Raw genomic sequence first — 23,941 nt, forward strand, 5'->3', positions numbered from 1 at the left:
AGGGTTTGGGTTTGGTGATACTCTGCCCCACCCCCCACCTTGGCGGCCCCGTGCTCTGTGCTGGAGGCCTGTGCAGCCTCAGACAAAACACCCAACCTCTCTGTGGGCACGTGGCTGCAGCCCGCTCCGGGAGTTGCAGTAAGTTCCCGCGGGCAAAGCACAGAGTGGGGTGCGCTGCACGGGCTCTCAGCGCTGCCGGGGTTCCCTGACGCTGTCCTGGAGGACAAGGCTGAAGAGCGGGGCTGCCGTTTACGGGGTGACCAGGACACGGGGGCGGGGCACACCGTCCACTGACCGGAGGTTGTAGGTCCGCAGGTTGCGCTGCCTCCTCTTGGTGGCTCTCAGCTTGACGAAGGTGCGGCCCGTGGGGTCAAAGACGCAGAGGACGGTGATGCAGACGCTGAGGATGACCACCCAGTTGCAGACGACCATCCCTGTCGGGAGAGCACGGGAGAGGGCGAGGCGAGGGTGTTGGGGGTACCCCCACACCCTCCCTACCTCGAGCCCCCTCAATAGTAGCCCCTGGTGTTGTGCTTAAACGTGATGACGGAAGGGGACCAGAGGCCTCCCTGCCCCGACCTGTGCCTGGCTGAAGCCCAAGACCCAGGCTCACAAGCTGAGGATCCTAAGCTCTGGCCACACACCGCCCCCTAGCTCCCCTCGGCACAGGGAAGGCCGAGATGTGGGTGTCCCGGAGCTGCCCGTCCTGAGGAGAGGCCCCAGAGCAGGACACAGGCTGCAGGGCAACGGAGGGGCTCTGGTGGGCCACCCCAGGGCGGCGCGGACATACCGAGGGTGACGTTCTTGGCAGTGAGGTCGTTGCAGGAGGTGTAGTACTGGGTGAGCCAGACGATGCCCACGATGGCGTAGATGAACTCGATCACCAGGATGGCTGTAAGAGACGGGTGGCTGGGAGGGCTCGCGCTGGGGTACGGGTGGGGGCGCTCGAGGCGGCCCCGCTTGCTCCAGGGTCTGGTGGAGGGTCCCACACGCCCATACTGCCTTGAGCTAGCTGACCAGCCTGGTGTGCCCGAGCCGCCTAACACACCCTCAGCCCCACCACCTCCTGGGAAGGTAGCCCAGAGAGTGACCCTTATTCTACTCAGCTTTGGACCCAGCGGGGCCAGTCTGGTGTGACTTTGGGGTCTCATCTGTAAAATGGGGTGGCGGGGTGGTGTCGCAGGCTTGTGTGAGCAGGAGAGAGTGGACGTGGAAGCATGGAAGCTAGGATTGATTTCCTAGGGAGGGGTCTCTGGAACCTGAGGGAGTAGTGGGGAGGGGAAGGAAAAGGGGGAGGATTGAGAGGAGGAGGGAGGAGAGGGAGGGGGCAGGGGCTGTGTTGGCTACGAGGTCCGCACTCTGAGCCAGCTCACTGTGCCAGGGCCAAAGCCGCTGAAGGAGACCTGGTGCCCTGCAGGGGACAGGGCACCAGGTGAGAAGTCGCTGGCCATAGCCTCTGGGTGGCCATAGCAGCACAGGTCCTGGTGCCAGAGGCCTAGGTCCTAGGTTCACATTCCAGCTCCAAACCACCCAGTGGGCCTCGCTGTGCTACCTGAGGGAACAGGCTAACCTCTCTGGGCCCCGGTTTCCCCCGCTGTCGCTGTCAACTGAGTGAGAGCATCGCTCCCTGGCGAGAAGACTAGGCAGGAACCAGGGGAGGGCAGCGCAGATGTTTGCTCAGTGACCAGGAGTGGTCATGCTCAGCCCAAGCTGGGGCTGGAGCCCAGCAGAGGGAGGGCTGGGTCTCCTGGGAAAGGCGGGCTTGTCCTGGGCAGTATCATGGGACAGCTGAAGCCCCGCCCACTCCCCCACCCTTCAGCTGCGCATGTGCCACACCTGGGTCCCAGCAGACTCTCTCTGTACAGGTGGTCCTGCCTCCAGGGTTGGCAGGACCCGGGACAATACAGGAATAAAGGAGCACATTGCAACCAAACTTTATTTATAAAGACAGGGTGGGGCTGCGTGTGGGCAAGCGGGCGGGCGGTCCCCGAGGGTGCGGAGTGCAGGGGCGCACGCGCTGGGGCCCTTACCCAGGCGCACGTAGAGCACGTACTGCATGGAGTCGCGCGGCTCCGTGTAGAGGATGCCGCCGCGCATGCTCAGCCAGATGATGGCCATCTCGGCGATCATGCAGCTCAGCAGGATGCCCAGGTAGCCCCGGCCGTGGTCCACCAGGTTCAGGGAGCAGGCCTCGTGGGGGTTGTAGACCAGGCCGAAGAGCACCACAGACAGGATCACGAACCTGCAGGGGGACACCGTGTGCTACGGCGGGCACACGCCGGCCGTGCCTCCCCACCAGATTCTTCCCTGGCTCTGATGGCTGGGTGGCCAGGGCAGGAGCTCCAGGTGGCAGCAGCCTGCCTAGGTTGCCACTGCTGGGGGAGGAGACTAGGGACAGAGACTGGGGGCAGGAAGCCCCAGGCTTACCAGGTCGTGTGCAGGAGGAAGAGGAAGATGGCTGGCAGGACGAGGTCATCGCTGCCCACAGACCAGCGCCGCCGGAACACCACGATCCCAGGCATGGCTGGCGGCTCGGCGGAGGCTCAGCGGGCCTGGGGCTCACCTCCTGGAGGGGACAGAGGGGTCTGCAGCTGCGCGCCAGCTGCACAGCAGGGCCAGGCCCAGGGCCACCAGCACCACAAGTCCTAGGAGGCTCCAAACCCAACTCCCTGCCATCGGGTCAATGCTGACTGGCAGTGACCCTACAGGACAGGGCAGAACTGCCCCTGTGGGTTTCTGAGACTGTAACTCTTTGACTCCTCTTTCTCCTGGGGAGCGGCTGGTGGTTTGGAATGGCTGACCTTGTGGTTTTCAGCCCAACTCATAACCATGATACCACCAGGTCCCAGGGGTTTCTAGGCCCTAGGAAATGATGACCCATCTCTGGGCAGCACCCCTCCCACTCTCTCTACCCAGAGCCAACACCATGGACCTCAGCAGGCCAACCCAAGCCATCTGCCTTACCCTGGGGTCTCCTGCCCTCAAGGCTGGCACCAAGACCAGCTTCCAGCTGGAGTGACCCCAGTAACTTCCTGGCCCTGTTACAGACTCAGTGCCTCCTCTGTGGAGTCAGTGCCCCCGACCCCTAGGCCCCCAGTACCCCTGCACAAGACCTGGCCAATACACACGGTCCTCTTGGGGCAGGTGGGAGGTTGAAGCCCTACCTGCCCTGGGAGAGTGGGCACCAGGGCAGGTAGGGCTGTGGAGGTGGTGGGCCCACCCTCAGCAGAGACTGACAGCATGAGGCCCCAGGTCTGGTTTTGTCAAAGCCTCCTTGCTCCCCCTCATGATGTAGAGAAGCTCCCCTGCCATCGCACTGCCCCGGAGCCGGAAGAACCTGGTCAAAGTAGGGGCCAGGAGGAAGGGTTGGGGACCCTAGGTCCCAACTGCTGGGAGGGCAATAGGGAGCCCTACCTCTTACCTCCACCTGGGTAGGACATGGACACACAGGATCCAGGGATGAAGGAAGCTGGGCTGGGTTTCTCCACTGAGTGGTGGTCTCACTGAGCTCTTGGGCAGCCCTGCTGCAGGTGGGGGGGCTGCCCCTCCCCTGCCCCCAGGCCACCAGAAGCTTACATGACACCTGGTCCTGGGGTGGGGGCAGCTCCTTTGTTCCCTGGAGATTGCTCTGGGAAGGACATGTGTCCCAGGAGGGAAGGAAGTGGCCAAGTTTTGCTGGGCCAGAGGGCATGACCTCGGGGAGGACGCAAGGGTGTGGGGCCCCCGAGGTGGCTGGGCAGCATGTCTGCTGCTGAGGGGGCTCCTGTCCGTGTGGCTATGCCTGCAGCCCAGTCTGAGAGCTGCTGGCCAGCCTGGTGGGCGGGAGCCAGTGGCGGGGTCATGTCTGCCCCTCCCCCCTCCCTCAGGAAGTGACATCACCCACTCTTGTTGAGCGCAGCTACTGGGGAGCGGAGAAGGCTGGCCCACCGGCCAGAGGTAGGGACAGAGGCTGGAGGGGACGGGCCCTGACCAGCAGCCGACTATAAGCTTCTGAGTTCCTAATGGCAGGGGGGCAGGGGCAAGACAGAGCTGGGGATGCCCCCTTCCCTCGCCCACCTGGTAAGGTAGAGGCGGTCGGCCTCATGGTCCCAGCAGGTACCACACACACTGCTCTGCACCTGCTCTCCCTTACCAGGGGCCCCAGGGCACAGGACCATCCATGGAACCCCCTGTCCATAACCCAGAATGTCTCATCTGCAGGTATACCCTGTGAAATGTCCTCCCAGACACTCAGAGCTCCCCTGCCCCAGGCTGCACCCCTCCAGCATAGCTAAGGATCTCTTAACCTATACCAAACCCCTTCACACTCACATCCCAGCCCCTTGGCTGTCTGGTGCTCCAGCCGCCAGGCAGCCCTTCCCTCGGCTGGAAGGAGTGAGGAGAGCCTGCCCCAGGCCCCAGGCCCCAGGCCCAGGTGGGGTAGTAGGTGGGTGGCGGCAGGCAGAGCTCTGTCCTTGACTGGTGAGGGGGGTGCGGTGGGGGGCTTACCAGAGCTAACAGCAGAGCCCACCCAGCTCACATGGCTCCTTCTGCATCATGGCCAGCCCACCCTGCAGAGTCCCAGGGGTGGAACACTAGCCCTGCGGCTTAGGGGACTTACGAGGACTGCCTCAGTTTCTTCATCTGTGCAATGGGGCTAGCCCGGCTCCCCTGCGGTCCTGGAGAGTCAGCGAGGGAACCCCAGGGGTTGCGACCATGCTGGCTGTCAGAGCTGGGAGCAGGGGAGGCGGGGGTGCACTGAAGCCCCAGGTGAAGCCTCCCCACCGCCTGGTCACCAGCAGGTCATGGCTGGGGCGGGGTGGCCAGGCCTGGCCGCAGCCTAGGGCAGTTCTTGGTGCACACATCAATCTCAGGCTGCTGCTTGCGAGGGCCTGAAAGACAGCCTTTCTCTCGAGACCCCAGCCCCTCACAATGGGGGTCTGTTCCCCGGGCTGCGGGGTGTGATTTCATCGGGAGGAAATGTATCAGAAGGAGGGGGCAGAAGCTACTTCCTGGTCTGACACCCCCACAAAGCCGCTCCTGCTGGCCTCCCTTCGGTCCCGGGCTCAACCCCACAATAGTGGTGGGGAGGGCTGGGTGCTGTAGCCTGAGTGCCCCAGACCAGGGCTGCAGCTGCCCCCACCAGTAGGAGGCCCAGGGATGTGGTGCAGTGGGGTTCCCTGTGCCCTTAGATGGGCCCCCAGCCCAGGCAGGTATGGGTGGGGCACGAGGGTAGCAGGGTCCCCATCACATGGATGAAACGATTTTTGAGACCCTGAGGGGAGGCCTCCCTTACCCCCTCACCAGGCCCCCCAATTCCCTTACTGGCGAACCAGGCCCTGGGTCTTAGTACTAACCAGTCCTGGAGTTCTTGTTCAAATTTGAAAAACTGTCTTCCAGCAGTTTCCGCTGGAAGAACCATCCAAGGCCGCCTGCAACCTTCAGGATGGAGCTGGAGCTGCTCAGGCAGGTGGCAAGGCAAGGGCCCGGTAGGTACCACCTGCCTGCTCTGCACCCTGGGGCCTCTGCCGTGCCCTCTCTGAACCCCAGCACACCTTAGTCCTGGTGCAGGACGCTCCAATGGTGGGTTCTAGCTGGAGACCACCCACCTTCGCCTGCCCAGGCCTTCCTCCCCTCCCCTTCCTAGAAACACTTCTGGAAGGTTCCCGCTCTTGCTCAGCCTCCTTCCTTTGCCTAGAGACATCCTACTCATCGCTCCATGCTGGTCAAAATGCCCCCCCCCCTTGAAGGCCCCCTGATAGCCCCCACCCAGCTTGCCTTGTCATGGGGAACAGGTTGCTGCTCCCTTTGGGGCTCACAGGCCCCTCACCCACAATGTGGCTCTGGTCACATGAGCATATAGTCAGCCTGCTGGCCGACCCCAGCTCGTCTCGGCCCCCTCCTCCGGGCAGCCTTGGCCCTACTCCCTGCCCTGCCACACCTGCTCCATAGGGACTGGGGATAGGGGATCCTTCACCCTCTTCACCATCCTCGCTCTCTGCCTCCAGCCTCAGGTCCAGCCCTCCTCCTCCTGGACACTCAGAGGAGGGGGGGGGGAGAACCACTTTCCTCCCCTCCTTGGGGCCTCCAGCAGTGTCAGCTGGGAGACAGGCCACCCAGGACTCTGGAAGGGCACTGTGTGAGAAGGGGCTGCTTTGTTAACAAGGCACCTGGAATGGGTGACTGGTCTACAACCAGCTGAGCCCCATCCCATTTGGGGGTTGACGGTGCGTGGGGGTTCTCCCATCCCCCAGAGAGGTCAGCGATGCCAACTTGCAGCGACCCAGCAGGACAGGGTGGAACTGCCCCTGCAGTGCGGTGGGGGTGGGGGGGAGGGATACTGAGATTTTAACTCTTTCCCGGAGCAGAAAGCCTGATCTTTCTCCTGAGGATTGGCTAGCAATTCTCCACTGCTGACCAAGGGGTCAGCAAGGTGATCGTAATCCACTGCACCACCACGCCTGACAAGAGCAGGACAGCTGGGAGGGTTAAACTGGCCAGCGTGATGAAGTTCTCAGGCCGCGCTTGAGGCTCGGAGGAGAGGCGTGGGGAGCGTGGTGAGGTCCACACCTCGTGCAGGAATGTCCTCAGAGGCCAGGGCTGGGAAACTACCCAGCAGGCAGCCTCCCCTCTTGGTCTGGGACACAGAGGCTCGCTCACTTGCTGGGAGAAGCCATGGGCTTGCCGGAGCCAGCAGGCTGGCACACAGGTGGCCCCAGCCCTCCAACCCCTGCTCTACCTGCCCCCTCAGTCTCCTCACTGGGGGTTCTCTCCCAGCTGTCCCTCAGCCACCTGTGCCTTGCTCGAGGTGGTTGCTGCACAGTGTGACCTCGAGCCTGAGGGACAAGCCTTGCCAAAACAACAAACAAACAAACATATTGCCCTCGAGCCGAGCAGCATCAGGGTAGAGCGGCCCCAGTGGGTTTCTGAGATTGTCGCTCTTGACAGAGCAGAAAGCCTCCCCTTTCTCCCAAGGTGTGGCTGGAGGTTTTGAACGGCTGGCCTTGCGGTTGGCAACTGAACGTGTGACCACGCTACCATCAGGGCTCTCTGATAGGAAGTTAACATTAGACCTCAAGGTCATCAGGGGCATGGGTGGCTGGAGAACGTGCAGCTGGGCACCATTTCTGACCTGGGTGTCTCGAGGGCCCAGGACGCCCACATCCACGGGGCGGGGACTCCCAGACAACAGGGCTGTGCATACTGTGAGGGGCTCCACCCAGAGGCCAGCGGTGCCCTTGTGGTCTGCCTGCTTCTGCTGTGATACAGGACGCAAGGCCTGGCTAGGCTCCGGGCCAGGGTGCAGAGAATGTGGCTGGGGTGCCTAAGGGTGAGTGACAGTCCCTAGCAGGGCTCAGAGGCCCAGCCTGGGCCACCCCTTTTGCCTGATTGGCTGTCTGTTGGCTGGGGGGTTGGGGTGGCTGAACCCCGAGCTAGCTAAGTGCTCTGAGTGGTTTCTGAGACAGCCAAACAGAAGGCAGGGATCAACACAGGGAGACCCCGGGGCCCCAGGGCGAGGGGTGGAGGTTGGCTGCCAGTCAGTCTTGGCCTGAGCTGAGGATTTCTGATCTACCTACCGGGTCTCGGGCTCTCACGTCAAGACTCATCGAGCCCTCAGACCTCTGTGGGGCCTGGATTGTTCCTGCCCTGGTGTTACAGAGAAGCGGCAGGCTGCAGGAGCTCTGGTGGCCTGGGTTGGGCTGCTAACTGCAAGGTCAGCAGTTCAAAACCCCCAGCCATTCCGTGGGAGAAAGATGAGGCTTTCTACACCTGTACAGAGTTAGTCTTGGAAACCTTCAGGGGAAGTATTACCTTGTTCTACAGGGTTGCTAGGAATCAGAATCAACTCACTGGCAGTGAGTTAACTGGGCTTCAGAGAGGCCACAGAGCCTGTTGAAAGATCAGGGTTCAGTTAAGCGTCTGGTCTGAACCCAGGGCCCTATGTCAAATGCCCCCTTTGGGAGTGAGGCTGAGGTGGCTGGGAAGCGCGGGCCTCCAGGTCTGTACAGACACTTCGGGTGTTCGTTAGGCTACAAACTCGCAGACACACCAGCACGTGGGAGAGCGAGGGGACCTGTCCGGTTCCGCTGGTGAGGACAGCTGAGCCCAGGGCTGGTCTGAGCCAGGGACACTTCACATGTCACTGGATTTTTTCTCGTCCGCTGCTCCCTGGTTATTTCAAAAAATAAAAGCACCCCCGCCCCCCTGGCATGGCACAGCAGGACGTGCTGCCCAGGGTTCTCAATGACTGACACTTGATGCCGAGGGAGACTGTCAGACCTTTCTTCCGAGGCACCCTGACTGGGCTGGAACATCTAGCGAGTGAACTCTGCATTGCCTCCCGCACCACCCACCCATGTCCTCCTTCCCTCGCTCCCTCCCTGCCATCAGGTCGACTCGGACACACAGTGACCCTGAGGGCAGGGAAGAACTGCTTCTACGGATTCCCGAGACTGCGACTCTTCACGGGAGCAGAAAGCCTCAGCTCCCTCCTGGCGGTCAGCAACCCAACGAGTGACCACTGCGCCACCAGGAGTACTCTTTGCAGATGAGAAACCGAGGCAGGAGGATGTAAGGGCCCTCGCCAAAGATCACACAAAGCGGACAAGCACAGGGGGGCTCCAAGCAGTTTCTGTGAGTCACTTGAAAGCCTCTCCCTGCCTGGTCAGTCTGAATCCCTAGTCCTGGGCACATACTGCCAGCCAGAGCCCGGCCTTCCCATCCCCTCCTTCTCCTTCCCTGGGGGGCTGTAAGCCCTCCAGGGCTGGGCCCCAGGAGGGGAGGTGGTGCCCATAGAGAAAGCAGGCCTGGGCCAGGCTGCGGGCACCACCATCCTGTGCAGCCCGAGTTCGGGGCCTGGAAGTTGTCACTTTTCACACGTCAGCTGTGCTGGAGCAGAAGGCAGAGCCCAGGTTCAGTGGGTGTCAGGCTGCAGCACAGGCTGGCCTCTCATGCCCAAGCCTGGGGTCTTGCTCTGGGTGTAACCGTGGCAGCCTGGGCAGGGGTGGGTGCCCCCCCACTCCAGACTCTTAGACTAACACCTTCCCGGCTGGAAGGGCCCTGGGGAGCCAGCTCCTTCATGGCCCGCTACAGCCCTGTGGAGTGAGTCTGGCTGTGTTTCCACGCCACAGACTGGGTAACAGAGGCTCCAACAAGTGAAGCAACCTTGTCAAAGGCCTCTGGTGAGTGAGTGGCCAGGCTGCTGGGTTCTCCCTGCTTGTGGAAAGAAGGCGGATCCTGGAACTGGGCACAGAGGTCAGGGGACAACGGGGGAAGGAGGGGCCCCGGCCACTGGGGGTTCGTTTTCATTTCCTAGAGGGCATTTCACGGCATGCCAGGGGCTGTGGCAAGCGGTTTGCACATGAAAGGCAAGCCAAGCTCACTGCCTTCTAGTTGGGCGTGGACTCAGCCAAGTACCCCTGGGTGGGTTCACCCTTCTGATGACCCGTGAGGTCAGGGCTAACCTGGTCTCCGTTTGGCCCGGGAGGAAGCCCAGAGAGGTTAGGTGACGTGCCTGAGGTCGCCCAGTGCGCAGTCATAGAGCTAGGCAGGAGAGGCTCTGGAGCCCATGCCCTCGGCCCCCCCCCCCCCCCCCCCCCCCCCCCCGTCAGCGCTCCGTTTATCACCAGGCTCCAGCTTCTCGTTCTCACGCTAATTATTTTCCTCTTGTCTGCAGCCAACAGAATTTGCCATCTGCCACCGGCCCTGTCACTAACACTGGCCAGCTCCCTGGGAATCAATCGGGCCTTTCCGTTTCCTGCTGGTTGTTCGGGAGCACGGCTGGCTGCTGGGGCGAGAGGGGGCAAGAGGAAGAAGTGAGGGGGGGTGGGTCCCCCCTGCTCGCTCCCCCCCACCCACCCTTGCACGGCTCTGTCCCTGGCGTTTGAGGCCAGGACTCACTCAAGCCTGGGCCCCCTGGTTGTGGACACATTGGGGGGTGGAGGTTGTTTTGTTCGGGATTCTTCCTTGGAGACTATTTTTCCAAGAACGACAACGAGCTCTTGTCCCAGCCTGACCTCGGAGCCCAATAGCCTGCAGGGAGGTCATCGGTGCTGGTCCCTCACTCTCTCTGTGGGCAGCTGGGTGGAGGGGGGCAGGCGAGCACCCCCTGGTTTGGTGAGGAGCCCCAGGGATCCACCCATCATCACCCCCACCCTCCCACTGCTTTGGGAGTCTGTGCTCCCGGGGAGTCTGGGTCTGGAAGGTGGCCATCCAGTGCTGACCTCCCCAGCTGCCTGCCCCTGGCTCTGGAACAGGGCAGCCCCAGGTGTGAATCTTACTTCTGCCCCTTCGAGCCGCCGGTGCGTGTCACTCTGAGCCTCTGCAGGCACCTGCTGCTCAGTTTGTCACAAAGACTGAGCAGGGAGTGTATTTGAGGTGTTCGGCACACAGGACAAGCCAGCTGTCCCATCATTACTCTCTTGAGTACGCATGCACAGCACTGCCCCCACCCACCTCCCTCGTCCCCTGTCCCCACAGTTTGGCAAGGCAAGGCCCGGGTCCATCTCCCAAACAGAAGGCCAGGTGGGTCCACGCCTGCCCTCACTCCACCAACCTACAAAATTCCCAGCCTCGCTTCCCGAGCTGGGGGGCGGGGAGGCCTGCCTGAGCCCGCCTGCTCTACTCTGAGGCTGCTGGGCACTCTGCCCGTTCCACCCACCATGCAGCAGAGAGATGGGACGGCCCTCCCAGGGGGCAGATGGGGACCCAGCTCTGCCTGTCAATGGCAGGTCCCTCCCCAGCTCAGGTTCCGGGTGCCTGCCCTCTGTGCCCATATGCTCCGGCTGTGGGCACGTGCCTGACGTGCTGCCCTCCTTGGGAGCCACCTGCCGGCCGCTCCTGGGCGCCGGGCCTGCTCTCAGGCTTCCTCCAGAGGAGACTGCGCGAGGGCGCTGCCAGCACCTGAGAGGAATTAGCACCTTGGCTCTGCCAGGGAGCCCCCTAATGAGGCCGCTAATGAGGATGCTAAGTGGGCACACCTAGCCTGACACCTCCCCTCACACACACCCCCACCTCCACCCAGCCACCTGCGTACCCTGTGCCGCCACCTCAGGCTGCGGGCTGGGCCTGGGGACACGCTGGCCAGGGCCCATCAGGACCTCCTGCTGCCATGAGCTGCGTGGGGGTCTGGCTCCGCAAAGGGCCAGTTCCCCGGGCAGTACAGCCATCTAGGGCACAACCCTGCGCTCGGGGATTGGGTTGCACTCTGGCCATGCCCTGGGCATCGCTGGGGCAGCAGAGATCGAGTGACCGCGTAACGTGAGCTCCTTCCCAGGGGAGGCGGTCTGCAGAGTGGCTCACGTCACAGGAAGGGCCAGCACCCCTGCCCATGGGCACTCAATTTACGGGACCCCTGCCCACAGACACCCGGTGTCACAGGTGGGGCTGACACCCTGACCTGGAGAGGACCCCTGGCCTGCGTGTGGGCGGTGTGGCACCTCCCATCAATCAGCAATGCACAATAGGTCCCCTCCCCTCTGTTCAAAAGGGGGGGTCAGTGCTCTCCAAGTTGAGGTTTCCAGAAGCCCTTCAGGCAGTGGTTCTCAACCTGTGGGTTGCAACCCCTTTTACAAGGGTTGTCTGATTCATCACAGTAGCAAAATGACAGTGGTGAAGTAGCGATGGAAATAGTTTTATGGTTGGGGGGGCGGGTCACCACCACATGAGGAACTGTATGAAAGGGTTGTGGCGTCAGGAAGGTTGAGAGCCACTCCCTTAGGGGCTCCCTCATGAGGAGGTGCGGGGTAGGGTGTTGTGGGCAGGCCTGAGGGGGCCCCTGTCAATCCTAGAAGCCTTTCTGGTTTGATAGAGCAGGGGACCAGGAAAGACTGTGTACACAAATTAAGCTCAGTGCTCAAGACTGGTGTGGAAGCCACTGGGCAGGCTGAGCAGGCCCCGAAGTGCCGAGGGATGCCAGAGGGACTGCCAACCAGCAGTGCCAGCAGTTTTTAAAACACCAGCTGCTTTACAGAACACATATGGGGCAGTGACACCCGACCATGGGACTGAAGTGGGTACTGACCACAAGGTCGGCGGCAAGGACCTACTTGGGGTGCATCAGAAGAAAGGCCTGGCGATCTGTCTTCATCGGCAAAGAGGCCACATCCTGGAACGTTCTCCTGGGTGCAATTCAAGCGTGAGTGGATGGGGCTGGGCGGCAGCTGGGTTGTTTTATTTGGGGGGTGGGGTGGAGGATTGAGCTCTCTGGTCCATAGGCCCTGACAGTTACCTGCTGTTGTGGGGCAGGGGGCATCCTGAGGCTCCAGGTGGGTGCCAAAGCTAGTGAGAGCATCTCACCTGCCCCCTTCCCTTTGCCTGAACCAGGAGGCCAAAGGCCACAGAGAACTCTGGCCAGGAGCTTGGGGGTGGGAACTTCTTCTGCCCAACCCCGGAACACCAACGAACATTTAAGCTGGACTGAAGCACAAATTATGACAGGCCCCCCCAGGCAGTGGGTGGGACCTCAGAAGACCCTCTGCTTTGGGGTCAAGGCCAGTTCATCCAACAAGTCCTGTGCCCTGACCTCCAAAGCCCAACCCAGGTGCCAGCTACGTCCCAGAATGAGGGGCAGACGAGATGAGGTCAAAGGATGTCCTGTCTTGTCCTCCAATGCTTGGGTGGTGGGGTGGTTGGTGGGGGTGGGGGGCGGGCAGGGGTCCTGGTGCCAACAGCGGGCTTCACCTCAGGTCTGCAGACTCTGGCACGGATCAGGGACCTAGGGCAGGGGGATAGCAGTCCCTGCCAGAACGGTCATGGGATGAGTGGCAGGCGGTGCCATCTGAACCAAGACCTGCTGAGCATCTAGCTTCCTCCAAACCCACTCAAGGATCCAGCGATAACCCCAAGCGCAAGGCAGGCCCGTCCCTGGGCGTCTTGTGAACAACTTGCAAGGGTGGCCTGGCTGCGTCTCCCAGCCCGACCACTCGTCCTGGTGCCCGGCCTGCTCCCTTCCTGGCCCTGGCCCTGCTTCAGTTCTCTCTCAGGCTTCCCAAGGCCCGTGGGGTGACAGCCTGCTTCCAGCCCACCTCTTTCCCATGGCCCTGTGCGATGGGAGACCGGGCGGGAGAGCAAAGGACTGGGGAGACGTCGAGTTAGGAGCCGGCCAGGCACAGAGAAAGGCTCAGGCACATGAGTGACTGGGACACAGACGTCTAACGAAATCAAGTGCTTTCTCGGAAGACCATCAAGGCTAACACGACCTTTACATGAGGTGCACACTCCAACCAGGGGCCCCAAAGTCCTCCACCAGCCGCAACTCCGGCCTCCGTGCGGTGCCGGTGTGGCACCAGTCAGATGCCTCTGGGTGCTGTCCAACAGCACAGAGCAAACAGAACAAACTCCGCAAAGGGAGATTGCACGTGGGGACCAACAAGGCGTCAGAGAAACAAAGGGCTGCAGGAGCCCCAAGAAGGATCTTTCCCCAGAACCGGTGGCCTGAATTCAGGCTGTGGCCTCCCAGCAGGCGAGAAAACCTACTTCTGTTCGCCCAAGCCACCCACGTAGAGCTGAGACACCAGGACAGCACATAGCTCAAACTCACGACCCATGAGTCCCTCCTGGCTCAGCCAAGTGATCCCTGGGGGTTTGCGAGACCGTCAATCTTTATGGGAGCAGAAAGCCTCAAGGTTCTTCCAAGCAGAGGCTGGGGGTGGGGTGGGGTTTGAACTGCCGGCCTTGTGGTTAACAGCCTGATGTGGAACCCACGATGCCACCAGATGTCTCTAATGTTTGAAACAGCCAAGGTGCCTGGTGGACAATGAAGGTGCACCTGAGCCCAAGCAGGTCTTTTCCACTGCTCTTCCGCAGGTCAGGTGTGGGTGGGGCTAGGAGAGAGGCGCTGGGAGGGAGAACGCACCCACAGGGTGTGGAGTAAGTAAATATGTCGTGGGAGAAGGGACGGCCCGTCCTGAGGGGTCTCATTCTTACTTTGCACACACCGGTGGCCAGGAGAGGATGTGCTGCTAGGTGGGCAGTTGACCGGAGCAAGGGGGACAAGCGAGATGTCTTACATGGAGGTCATGACTGTCACAAGGAGGTTGTGGGGCAGGGCAGCATGCCAACCTGTGGTGCAGGGTGAGGTCGCCACGAGCTGGCGGCAACTCCACTGTGCCAGCAGGGACCAGGACTCGGACTCCAGTGCTCCCCAGCACTTCGCTCCTGGGGGTGGGGTGTGTGTGGGGGTGGTGGTGGTGGTGGTGGTGGAGGTGGGTGGTGTGTGTGTGTGTGTGTGTGTGTGTGTGCACATGTGTTGGGGAAGACTCTGCTCCTGGATGCTCCCTGAGTGGGGCAGGAGTGGGGCTGAGGCCACGTGCTGGCCACAGCCCTGGTGAGCAGCCAACTGGGTGGATGCCCTTCGGTGAAGAGGCAGCGAGGGCATCGTGTCTCCAGGAAGGGAGGCAGCAGGCGTTTGGCAAGGTCTCACCTCAGACCACCGGAGGGGGGGGGGGTGACTGTGAACCGCCACTTAACTGTCGCCCGCCTGGGGGAGGGAGGTCGGGGAAGCCGCTGGAACCCCCAGGCCTGAGTCTTTGACGGTGACAGCTGAGTGCACCGAGTGCTAATGGGATGCTCACCTGGGGCCAAAGTCCTGGCAAGATGGCTAAGGACCAGGCCCTCCCTGGCAGGGTGGCACTTCACCGGTGCTCTTAGGGGCTGAGAGGCAGTGCGACAAATGCTGAGCTGCCTCTGCCGGCTCGGCCCCCACTACTCATCTCAGCAAGGATGGCGGGGGTGGGGGTGGGGAGAATGGGATGGTGTTGGCCTGCGTCACCGCTGTGCGGACTTCTCCACCCCCGGTGGCCGCCAGCTGCTATAAATACCACTCCCGTTTCTGGTGTTTTGGGAGGTGACCTAGAATCGTGGGGCTCGGAAGCCTCCCAGCCACCCCTCCCCACCTGTTCTCCATCTGACCAGGACATCTTAGTGGCCTGGCCACCTCTCACCAGGAACTCACAGGGCCAGGGCTGGGGCTGGGGGAACCCCAGCACTGAGGACAGCGCAGCTTTCTAAGCCTTCAGTGTCATCACTGGCCAGCGGCACACTGACACACCCTCCTGGTGAATTCATGAAGAAGGTCCCTGGGGACACACGTCCCTGGAGGTCAGAGACTGGACCTCCAAGCTGCTGCTGCTGGGTCGCAGTGCCCGCTGCTGCAGCGGCCTCCCACTCTCTCCCAGGGTCCAGAGCCTCCAGGTCCCGTGTCCCCTCCCCCGCCACCGCTCAGTCCCCAAGGCCCTAAGGAATCTGTGTTCGACCTGGTTTCTAAACTCGTCTGTGCCCTGGAAGCCCCCTCAGGAGGAACTCTACTTGAGCATGAAGGACAACACCCAGGCTGTCAGTAGCGCCTTCCTGGAGGCTGGTCTCCATCCCATGGGTCTAGAAGGTCCCGGCTGCAGACCGGGGAGCCCAAGGCAGGGGGACAGCGCCCCCGCACAGGTAGGTGGTCTAGGCTGGGCCCAGGCAACCCAGATTCTCCAGGGTAGGGGCCAGGCTCTAAGGAGCAAAAGTTGGCACGCTGGCCTAGAGCCGGTCCACGGTTCAGCAGGCTTCAACTCCAGGTGACCCTGTTGCAAATGGGCTGGTCCACAGGGCCTCGCTGGCAGGGTGTTGGAAGTGGATGGCCAGCCCTTTCTTCCTTGTCTGTCTTAGTCTGGAAGCTCCACGGATGCCCCCCACCAGCGGGGGGATGCTGGCTATGCGAGGGGCCTTGGAGAGCTCCTCAGGTCTGCCGGGGGCGTGGGAGCAGATGACATCTATCTCCTCGGGTTCAATCCACGCATGTGGTCACTCCCTACCAATACGGCACATCACGCAGAGTGCCCAGTTCCCACCAGCGGACTTGGGCAATGGCACATGGGCCAGTCCACACACACGGAGCCTCGGACCCGAAGGCAAGATGGACTCTGGACACACAGCAACGGCGAGCGCTTGGCAGTGCCAGGATGACCTTCCTGCAGGCAGAGCGAAGACTGGCCGGCCGAGGTGAACAGGCCAGCAGAGTCACCCTCCCACACCCCTCAGGGCCGTGACGGTCAGCTTTCCACGCCCGAGCTTATCCCAGGAGCACTGGGGACCCCTGGGTCAGGGTGAGTGTGGCCCAGCCTGAGACAAAATGGCAGGCATGGTGGTAGCAGAAGGAACTGGACAGAGGGGAGGCCATTGCCCGAGACAACCATTGACAGGTCTGCACGTCTGCGTGGGCAGAAGGGGCACCTGTGCAGTCGGTAGGGGGGTGTACTTGGCGTGACAACAGACACCAGTGCTGCCTTCTCTCCTGGGACACCAAGTGGTCCTGTCTTCAGGAGTCCAGGCCATCCCTCCTCAGGGGGCCGCTCCCACCTCACTCTCGCTGGTACAGATACAGAGCCCTGGACAGCACCCCAGCTTTCCTGCCCCTGAGGGTACACTAGGAGGCCAGTGGACTGGGGCACCCCAAGGGTAAGCCTTCACTGGTATATTGCCCCCAAAGTGCCGCTACAGTCCAGTCCTGACTGTGCGATCTGGCCATCAGTCCGGCAGGCACCTGCCTCTCTTGGCCCCTGAATGCCCCCAAAAACGTGGTATAGTCTCCTGGGAGCCACAGGATGGGGGCATCAAGGGCAGCTGGCTATCACTTGGCCATACTTGGCTCTGAGGAAGTCACTGGGCTCTGCTCCCATGATTGAGGTTCCCCGAGAATGCGGTTGAGGCCTGAGGCTTCCCCCTCCTTCCAGATATTCAACTGCTCACTCTTCCTGCCACTAACACCTGACCACAAACTTGAGCACGTGGCGGGGCCTTAACTCGGGCAGAGGAGAACTCAGAGCGGAGTTGGGGAACTGCATACAGTAGAAGAGGGGTATCTTATCTGTTGGTCAATCAGCCAGCCATCCACCATTCCATCTGATATAGTCCTCTAGTGCTACTGTAGCAGAAACACACCAAGGGAGTGGCTTTCATAAATAGCAACAATTTAACTTCTCACAGCTAGGAAGCTAGATCAAACCCAGGGTGCTGGCTCTTTAGGGTCTAAGGAGGCCATTCTCTCTCTCTCTGGTTTGGAGGGAGGTCCTTGACTCTTTTGAGCTTCCGTTCCTGGCCATCTTCTTGGGCCTGAACATCTCTCTTCCCCCAGCTCATCTTCTTACTTGCCTGTCCAATCTCTTTTCGTATCTCAAAAGACACACCCAACACCAGTCCTGCCTCAGTAGCGTAACACAGACTACCCATTCCCAAATGAGATTATAACCATAGGTGTGGAGGTAGGATTTATAGCACATAGTTTTAGGGGACATAATTCGATGTACAGCATCAATTCATCCATCCATCCACCTGTACACTCATCCACCCATCCAATATATATACCAACCCATGCCATCCATTCATCATCCCATTGATCTGCTATCCATCTACCTATTCAGCCATTTTCCAACCTATCCCATCCTTCCACTTCCCGTTCTATCCATCCATCCATCCATCCAAACTCCTACCCATGCATCTACTATCCCATCAATCTATCAATGCATGCACCCACCCACTATTTCCAGTCGCTGCCTGGGCAGTGGGAATGCTGGTGTCTTGTCTCTGGGCCCTGGCTCCTTCCCATAGGCATCAGGCACTGCTCTCGCTCAGCAGTTCCGGGGCCTCGGGAGAGAAATGAGATCACGTCTGGGAAGAGCTGAGAGCTCCTCAGAGAGAAAGGTCCGGGGAGGGGGGGAGGGCAGCGAGGTGGGATTAATTATGCATTAGCATGCACCAGTCTCTCAGCACCTCCGCTGCCTATTGGGGGTGGCAGGGGCAAGGGGGCCTGAGGTCAGCTCAGCGTGAATGCAGGCAAATGGACACCCCTTCCAGCCCCAATTCCTGTGAAAGGGGGTGAACACTGAGCTGATGATCTTAAGGGAGCCTCGGCCTCAGGGGTCAGTCCCAACAGTCACAGGGAGTGCTAGCCACGGGGCCGATACTGGGGTCACTGGGATTCCAGGGGCCAACTAGGGAGTTGCAGGTGTGTGTCCCCAGGCCAGCACCCCAGCAGTGGGGCCTGGCTGCCACAGTGACTTATAGCCAAGTGGCACACCCTGGAGGCCAGCACTTGGTGTCTCCCATGCCTGTCTGTGTCCCCAGCTAAGAGGTGGTGCTATGGTGGGGGACCGGGCCAGGATGGGAAGGGCCAGTCTCCCCCTCCTGCAGCCATGCCCACTGGGGAGGCTGTGGGTCCCCAGGCCTGAGTGACTGTGCAGGGCCCTTGTGTTGGCCACGGGGCAGGCTCATTCGTCCTCACAGGTGGTCAGATGGGTACCAAGTGGCCACTGGACAGAAGCCATGAGTCGGCGAGCCCACAACACTGAGCAGGGTGGACACCCTGAGGCGGTGCCCTGAGGCTACCCACGTCCTCACTTGTCCCCTCTTGAGGGCACCGGGAACATTCTTCCAGGCTGGACATAGGTGGGAACTTGAGGGGAGGGGCCTGGCCCTCTGCCCGACCAGCTTAGACTACTCCTTGGGGTCCCAGCTGCAGAGCGAAGAGGCCCCCTCTTCTTTGGGGTGCCAGATCCAGCCCTGTCTATTCCCGTGACCCCAGGGAGCAAGACCACAGCACTTGAGGAGGCCACTGCCAGGTTCCCCGCCAGGGGATCTGCTTTGCAAGGGAGGCTGGAAGCAGGGCCTGTGCCTGGGACAGGCCCAGAGGCTGGAAGAAAGGCCTTCCAATCCGCTGATTCAGGGGGGAAGGGTGAGGACCCCCAGACAGCTGCTTCAGGAAAGAGAGGGGCAGATGAGTCGGTACGGGTGCCTAGTGTGGGTCACATGCTCCTCTGCCCTGCCAGACAAAAGTCCCATTGACGGCGCCCCTCGCCCCCACACCCGGGGCCAGTGCCCCCCTGCTCCCCACCGCTGTCCAGTTGTCTTGCTGCTGCTGCCCAGGCATGCCAGGCATGCCAGGCTCGGGTACTGCATAGTCATGGGCTCTGTGCGGGTGAGGCTCAGGGCCAGCCTGAGACCCTCCCCCAGGCCCAGAAGCATCAAGCAGTTACCCACCCCCTCACCCAGCCCCACCCCGAGTCGGGAGGGGGGGCTAATGCTGGGGCTCACACTCAAACTCCCTGCTGTGAGTCAATGCTGACTCACAGGACCCCTTGCGGGTTTCCGAGACTGGAACTGTTCACGGGAACGGAAATCCCTGTCTTTCTCCCAGGGAGCTGCTGATGGTTTCAAACTGCCAACCACCAGGAGGATGGCACCCCAACACTTACCTGCTACACCACCAGGGCTGGTGACCCTCACTCAAATACAGGCTGGGCAGCACCACCCCCCCGGCCCCCCACTCAGCTGGTCCTCATATAAAGGGTATATATAGATGGTCCCCCAGGCCAATGTTTGGCCTTCCAACCTACCCCAGGAGGCTGAGGGTGGGGGATGGGCACCAGCAGGGTAAGGGGGCTGGGTGGGGGGAGAGCAGGGGTGGAGTCTCAGGAGGGCTGGCCCATCCTCAGCCCTCCCTTGGGGACAGAGAGGTGAAGCCGCATTAGGACATGAGGGCTCTGCCCAGTCAGGTCCTGGCTGGGTGAGCATGGGGCAGGAGCATCCACCCTGCAGGTTAAATGGGACAGTGCTGAGTGAGAAGATACCCCAGGCAGCCCAGGCTCAGATGAGTGTCTCCAGGCACAGACACTCGGCCTGGTGCAGCCTGTGGGGGTGGGGCCAGGGCTGGGGAAGTTTGTCTGGAGTCTTCTGAACTCATAGGAGCCTTGATGGCTTAGCGGTTATGCAGTTGGGCTGCGATTGCATCGTCAGTAGTTTGAAACTGCGAGCCGGCTCTACAGGTGAAGAGATGGGTATTTCTAATGCCATAACCCGTTACAGTCTCTGAGCCTCTCAGGGCCAATTCCACCCAGTCCTGTAGACTCACTATGCGTGGGAGTCCCATTGACTCGATGGCAGGGACCGTTTTTGTCTTGAACTTGCACAGGACTTCCGTGCAGTGCTGGTGGCAGAGTGGGTTATGAATTGGGCTGCTAATTGCCAGGTCAATGGTTCAAAACCACTCCACAGGAGAAAGAAGAGGCTTTCCGCTCCCATGACAATTTCTAGCCTCAGAAACTCACAGGAGCAGTTCTAATCTGCCCTTCCGGCTGCTAGCAGTCGGAATCAACTTCATGGCACAGAGGATCACGCTTCTCCACGGAGGTGGCTGCCCCTCCAGCCCCAACCTAAGGCCAAGTAGCCTACCCTAATGAGACAGGGCTGCTTCCCCAGCCCCACCTCACCACCCAGGGCAGCTAGCTGCGCCTCTCCTCCTTCCCTGGCCTCCTGGCTCCAGCTCTCCGTGCCCCTGCATAGGCTGCCTCTTCATGCTTGCCCTCCTGGGAACACGCTCGCCTTCACTATGAAGCTTCCAGCAGCCTGCCAACCCCGAGGTGGACCTGACAGTGTCCCCTCCACTCCTGGGCTCTCCTGGGGGGCAGGCCCCCACCCCTGCACCTCCTTGGCACCTGGCAGCAGCTCAGAAACATGCATGCATCTCAGGACCCAGCTCCTTGGTTCCCCTCAGCATGTCTGGCCAAAGAGACCCAGAGACCACACATGTGAGGATCAGGGCAGGGCTCAGCATCCCTGTCGCGGCAAGCAGGCAGGCAGGAGCTCAGGACTCCCTCCCCTTTGGAAAGGGTATAGTGCAGCCCTGAGTGCCCCTGCGGTCAGAGGCGGCCCTGGAGGCTCCCAGAGCAGAGCCCCAAGTCACTGGGAGGGGCGGGTGGAGGGAAAGGGGGTACAAGGGGAACTCTGGGGAGAAGGGAGACGCGCGCCCATCTGCTTCGGAGAACAAGCTGTTTGGAGAACATGCGCTCCTCCACGCCCAGGTCTCCCTGCCAACTCCACAGGGCTGGGCCGCCCCACTGCAGATGGGCACCCCGGGGCTCAGCCAAGCCCACCCGCCCAGGCCTACCGGCTGCCCCAGCTGACCTCCTGCTTCTACAGCTGGGATGCCGGCCCAGAATAAAGCCGAGGAGAACTTAAACTCAGCCACGGAAAGGATGAGAACACCGGCTGCTAATGGAAAGGTCTGGGGTTTAAACTCATGGGTGGTTACTGAGAGATCCTGGAGACAGACTGCTCTGTGGAAAGACGACAGCCGCTGGGCCCAGCACTCAGGCCGGCCGGGCCCCCCGCCTTTCTGTGCCTCTGCCCAGGCTGTCCCTTTGCCCACCTGACTGTCCACACTGGATCCCCTGGGGACGCCCTGGCCTTCACGTCTCCTGCGAAGCTCCAGCCATCTGCCAGCCCTGAGGTGGACCTGACCATGTCCCCTCCACTCCCGGGCACTCCTGGGGGGGCAGGCCCATGCCCCCCACACCTCCTTGGCACCCAGTGTTGCTCCCAACATGCAGACGCTCAGAAACCCGATGGGACAGTTCTGCTCTATGGCCCGAGGTCACCAGCAGTTGGAACCGCCACCCCCCACGACAGCATTGCTCACAGAGTCCCACATGGGCTGGCAGACTGGCTGGTGTTGTCTCACTCGCCTGAGGTGTCACAACTGAGCCATCGGGGTCTCCCAAGTGAGAGCTGGCCATTTAGATCTGCCCAGTGGTACCTCTGGAGAAAGGCCCGGCAGCTGGCTTCCAAAAGTCACAAGAAAATCCTGGGAAGGGCAGCATTCCCAGTGGGCCCAGAAGACCCAGCGCCAATCCGGCAGCAGTGGGTCTGAGGGGGAGCCCTCCCATGGGGGTCAGGCAGATGGGAAATAGCAAGCTTCAGCTTGAGAGATCCTTTGGCTACCTGGGGTCCATCCTCTCCAGAAACCGGTGTGGATAGCTTGGAAATCCTGGCCAAGAAGGGGACCTTCTGGGCCAATGAGTACACACACACACTCCTTCATGGAGGAGGAAGGTGCGGGCCGAGGGTGGGGAAGGCAGAGTCCTGCCCCAGCCACAAGAGGTCAGAACGTCCTGCACAATGCCGGACTGTCCTCTGGCCACACAAGGCTGATCCCCCAGCCAGCCTGTCTTGCTCCTGTAAGAGAGCTGCCCCAGAGGGCCCAGCAGGGCCAGCCCTGCCCTGGGGGCCTCCACATTCTGTCCAGGAGTTGGCCTCAACACTCCCAACTGCAGCAGTGGGTACAGAGGGCCCAGCGTCATGCCTGGAGGGCTGGGCAGGGTCCCCGGCCCAGCCTGCTGAATTCCATCTCAGGCAGCTCCTGCCCACAGAGTGATTAGCTGGGCCTGTCAGTCAGCCGGCCAGCCAGTTGGGGTGGGGGGTTGGGGGTGAGGTGGCCGCTGAGTCCCCAGGAGAAGCCGGCCAACAGGGTGGTGCTGGCAGGCAGGGAGGAGCAATGTCTGCCTTGAAGGACCGGGCTGTGCCAGAGTCCTAACCATCACCCGTGTCCTCAGCCCTGGAAGCCTAGCCCCAGGAGGAGTCCCCAGCTACTCCAGCCCCCCGGGGCCAGGTGGGGCCCTCCCCCTCCACCAGCAGGAAGGCTGGGACTCTGGGGCCAGCCGCCCAGAACTGTACATCCCTGCCGCCCCCTCCTCTCCCCAGAGCCCCACGTGGCTCTGCCGTCGCCCCCACAGGCCTGCTCGCAGCCTGCTCAGTCTCCCCGAGCCCCTCATACACCACGATTGCGACACCTCCACGGTGCCTGCCCGCTGCCTGCCCTGCTGGGAGCCAGCCAGGGGCACAGGCGCCAGGCCAGGGGTCGTATTCCCTACAACCCCACTGGACATCTGCTGCCCCAGGCGGGACACACACTGGAGTAAGCAGTCCTGGGGCGGGGGTGGGGAGTTGGGGGGGCTGCTTCTTCCCTTTCCCCCAGGGTCCTTGGTCCCTGGCTGGGTCACTTGCTGACCCCACTTCCTGCCTCTCACACTGCTCTGCCAGGGGTCGTCCTGTCTGGGGGCCCAGTGAGGCTGGAGCCTGGGGATCAATGCCTCTCTATTCTTACTCCTTTCTGCAGCTGCTGGGGGTGGGGTGGGATCACCCCAGGCTGTGCTGCAGTGGGGCTGGTGGGGGTGGGGGTGGCGAGCCAGGTTCTGGGGCTTCCGGAGACCAGTGGGAATTCAGCAGGGGAGGCAGGGCTCTGGGAGGCCTTGGGGGCTCCTGCCCACAGCCTGCCTTGGCCAGGAGTGGGCCCAGGGCCTCACCAGCCTGGCCGCCCCCGCCTGGCTCCCACCTGGGGCTCCGTCGCTCCGACAGATGTGTGAGCTGTCGCTGCCACTACCCAGACACCTTTGCAAACCACTCCTGCCTGGGCTGAGGCTCTGCTAGGCCGGGTGAGTCAGCCAGGGAAACCCCGGCTCCCACTGCCGGTGACAGTGCCGCCGACACCTACAGAGTGGGCGCCCAGTCCTCCCAGCGTGGGGCTCAGGGCACACCCGGGCTCCCCCACTTCCTGCTCCCCACGAGGGGGGCTTCCTGCTCCTCCACCACCCTGCCCTTTTCCTTTGCACCTGTGTGTGTTGGGGGTGGGGGGATGGCCATCATGGCCCAGCCAGGTCCTGCTGGGTCTGTCACCCATCCACATCTGGCCTCCTCATTCCCAGGGTACAGGTCAGGGACTGCCTGCACCCTGGTCATCTCTGCAGACCCTGGACCCCATGGAGGGCAGGTTGAGGAACAACATCAAGCTGGGCTGGAGGCAATGCCCATCCTGTTGGAGTGAGGAGGAGGCCGGAGGACACAAGGGCAGCAGGAACAAGGACAGAGAGAACAGAGCACACAGCCTCCTCCCGGAGGCCATTGGCCTGTGCTGGTGCCCACAAACCCGCTAGACCGGTTACTTAGCGGTTAGCAGAGCGGCCACCTCACTGCCGCCAGGAGCAAAGCCGGGAGTCCCTTCCATCCGGGCCTGCCTGGTGGCGGCGAGTAAAGAGTACATCAGGAGAGTCAGATGCTGTCATGGCCAGGGTCCCCTCTGGCAGGACTTAGGGAGCATCTTGGGGATCAGGAGGTGGCAAGCCACCCACAGGCCTCAGAGGGATCCCGGCTCATG

The 23,941-nt window shown here is 61.7% G+C and overlaps 1 protein-coding gene across 1 annotated transcript in view; it reads right to left on the reverse strand.

The window, feature by feature from the left end:
* Nucleotides 1-23,941, reverse strand: part of DAGLA (diacylglycerol lipase alpha) — a 57,965-nt gene that overhangs the window by 19,272 nt on the left and 14,752 nt on the right. Inside the window, exons 2-5 of the mRNA XM_075545636.1 lie at nucleotides 2,428-2,566; nucleotides 2,031-2,242; nucleotides 791-892; nucleotides 296-434 (exon numbers count right to left, since the gene is read on the reverse strand). Of these exons, the coding sequence (XP_075401751.1) occupies nucleotides 296-434; nucleotides 791-892; nucleotides 2,031-2,242; nucleotides 2,428-2,522 (548 nt within the window). The 5' untranslated portion in view covers nucleotides 2,523-2,566. The remainder of the gene's footprint in view (nucleotides 1-295; nucleotides 435-790; nucleotides 893-2,030; nucleotides 2,243-2,427; nucleotides 2,567-23,941) is intronic.

This window comes from Tenrec ecaudatus, chromosome 4, assembly GCF_050624435.1.
Source record: "Tenrec ecaudatus isolate mTenEca1 chromosome 4, mTenEca1.hap1, whole genome shotgun sequence".
NCBI classification, from domain to species: domain Eukaryota; kingdom Metazoa; phylum Chordata; class Mammalia; order Afrosoricida; family Tenrecidae; genus Tenrec; species Tenrec ecaudatus.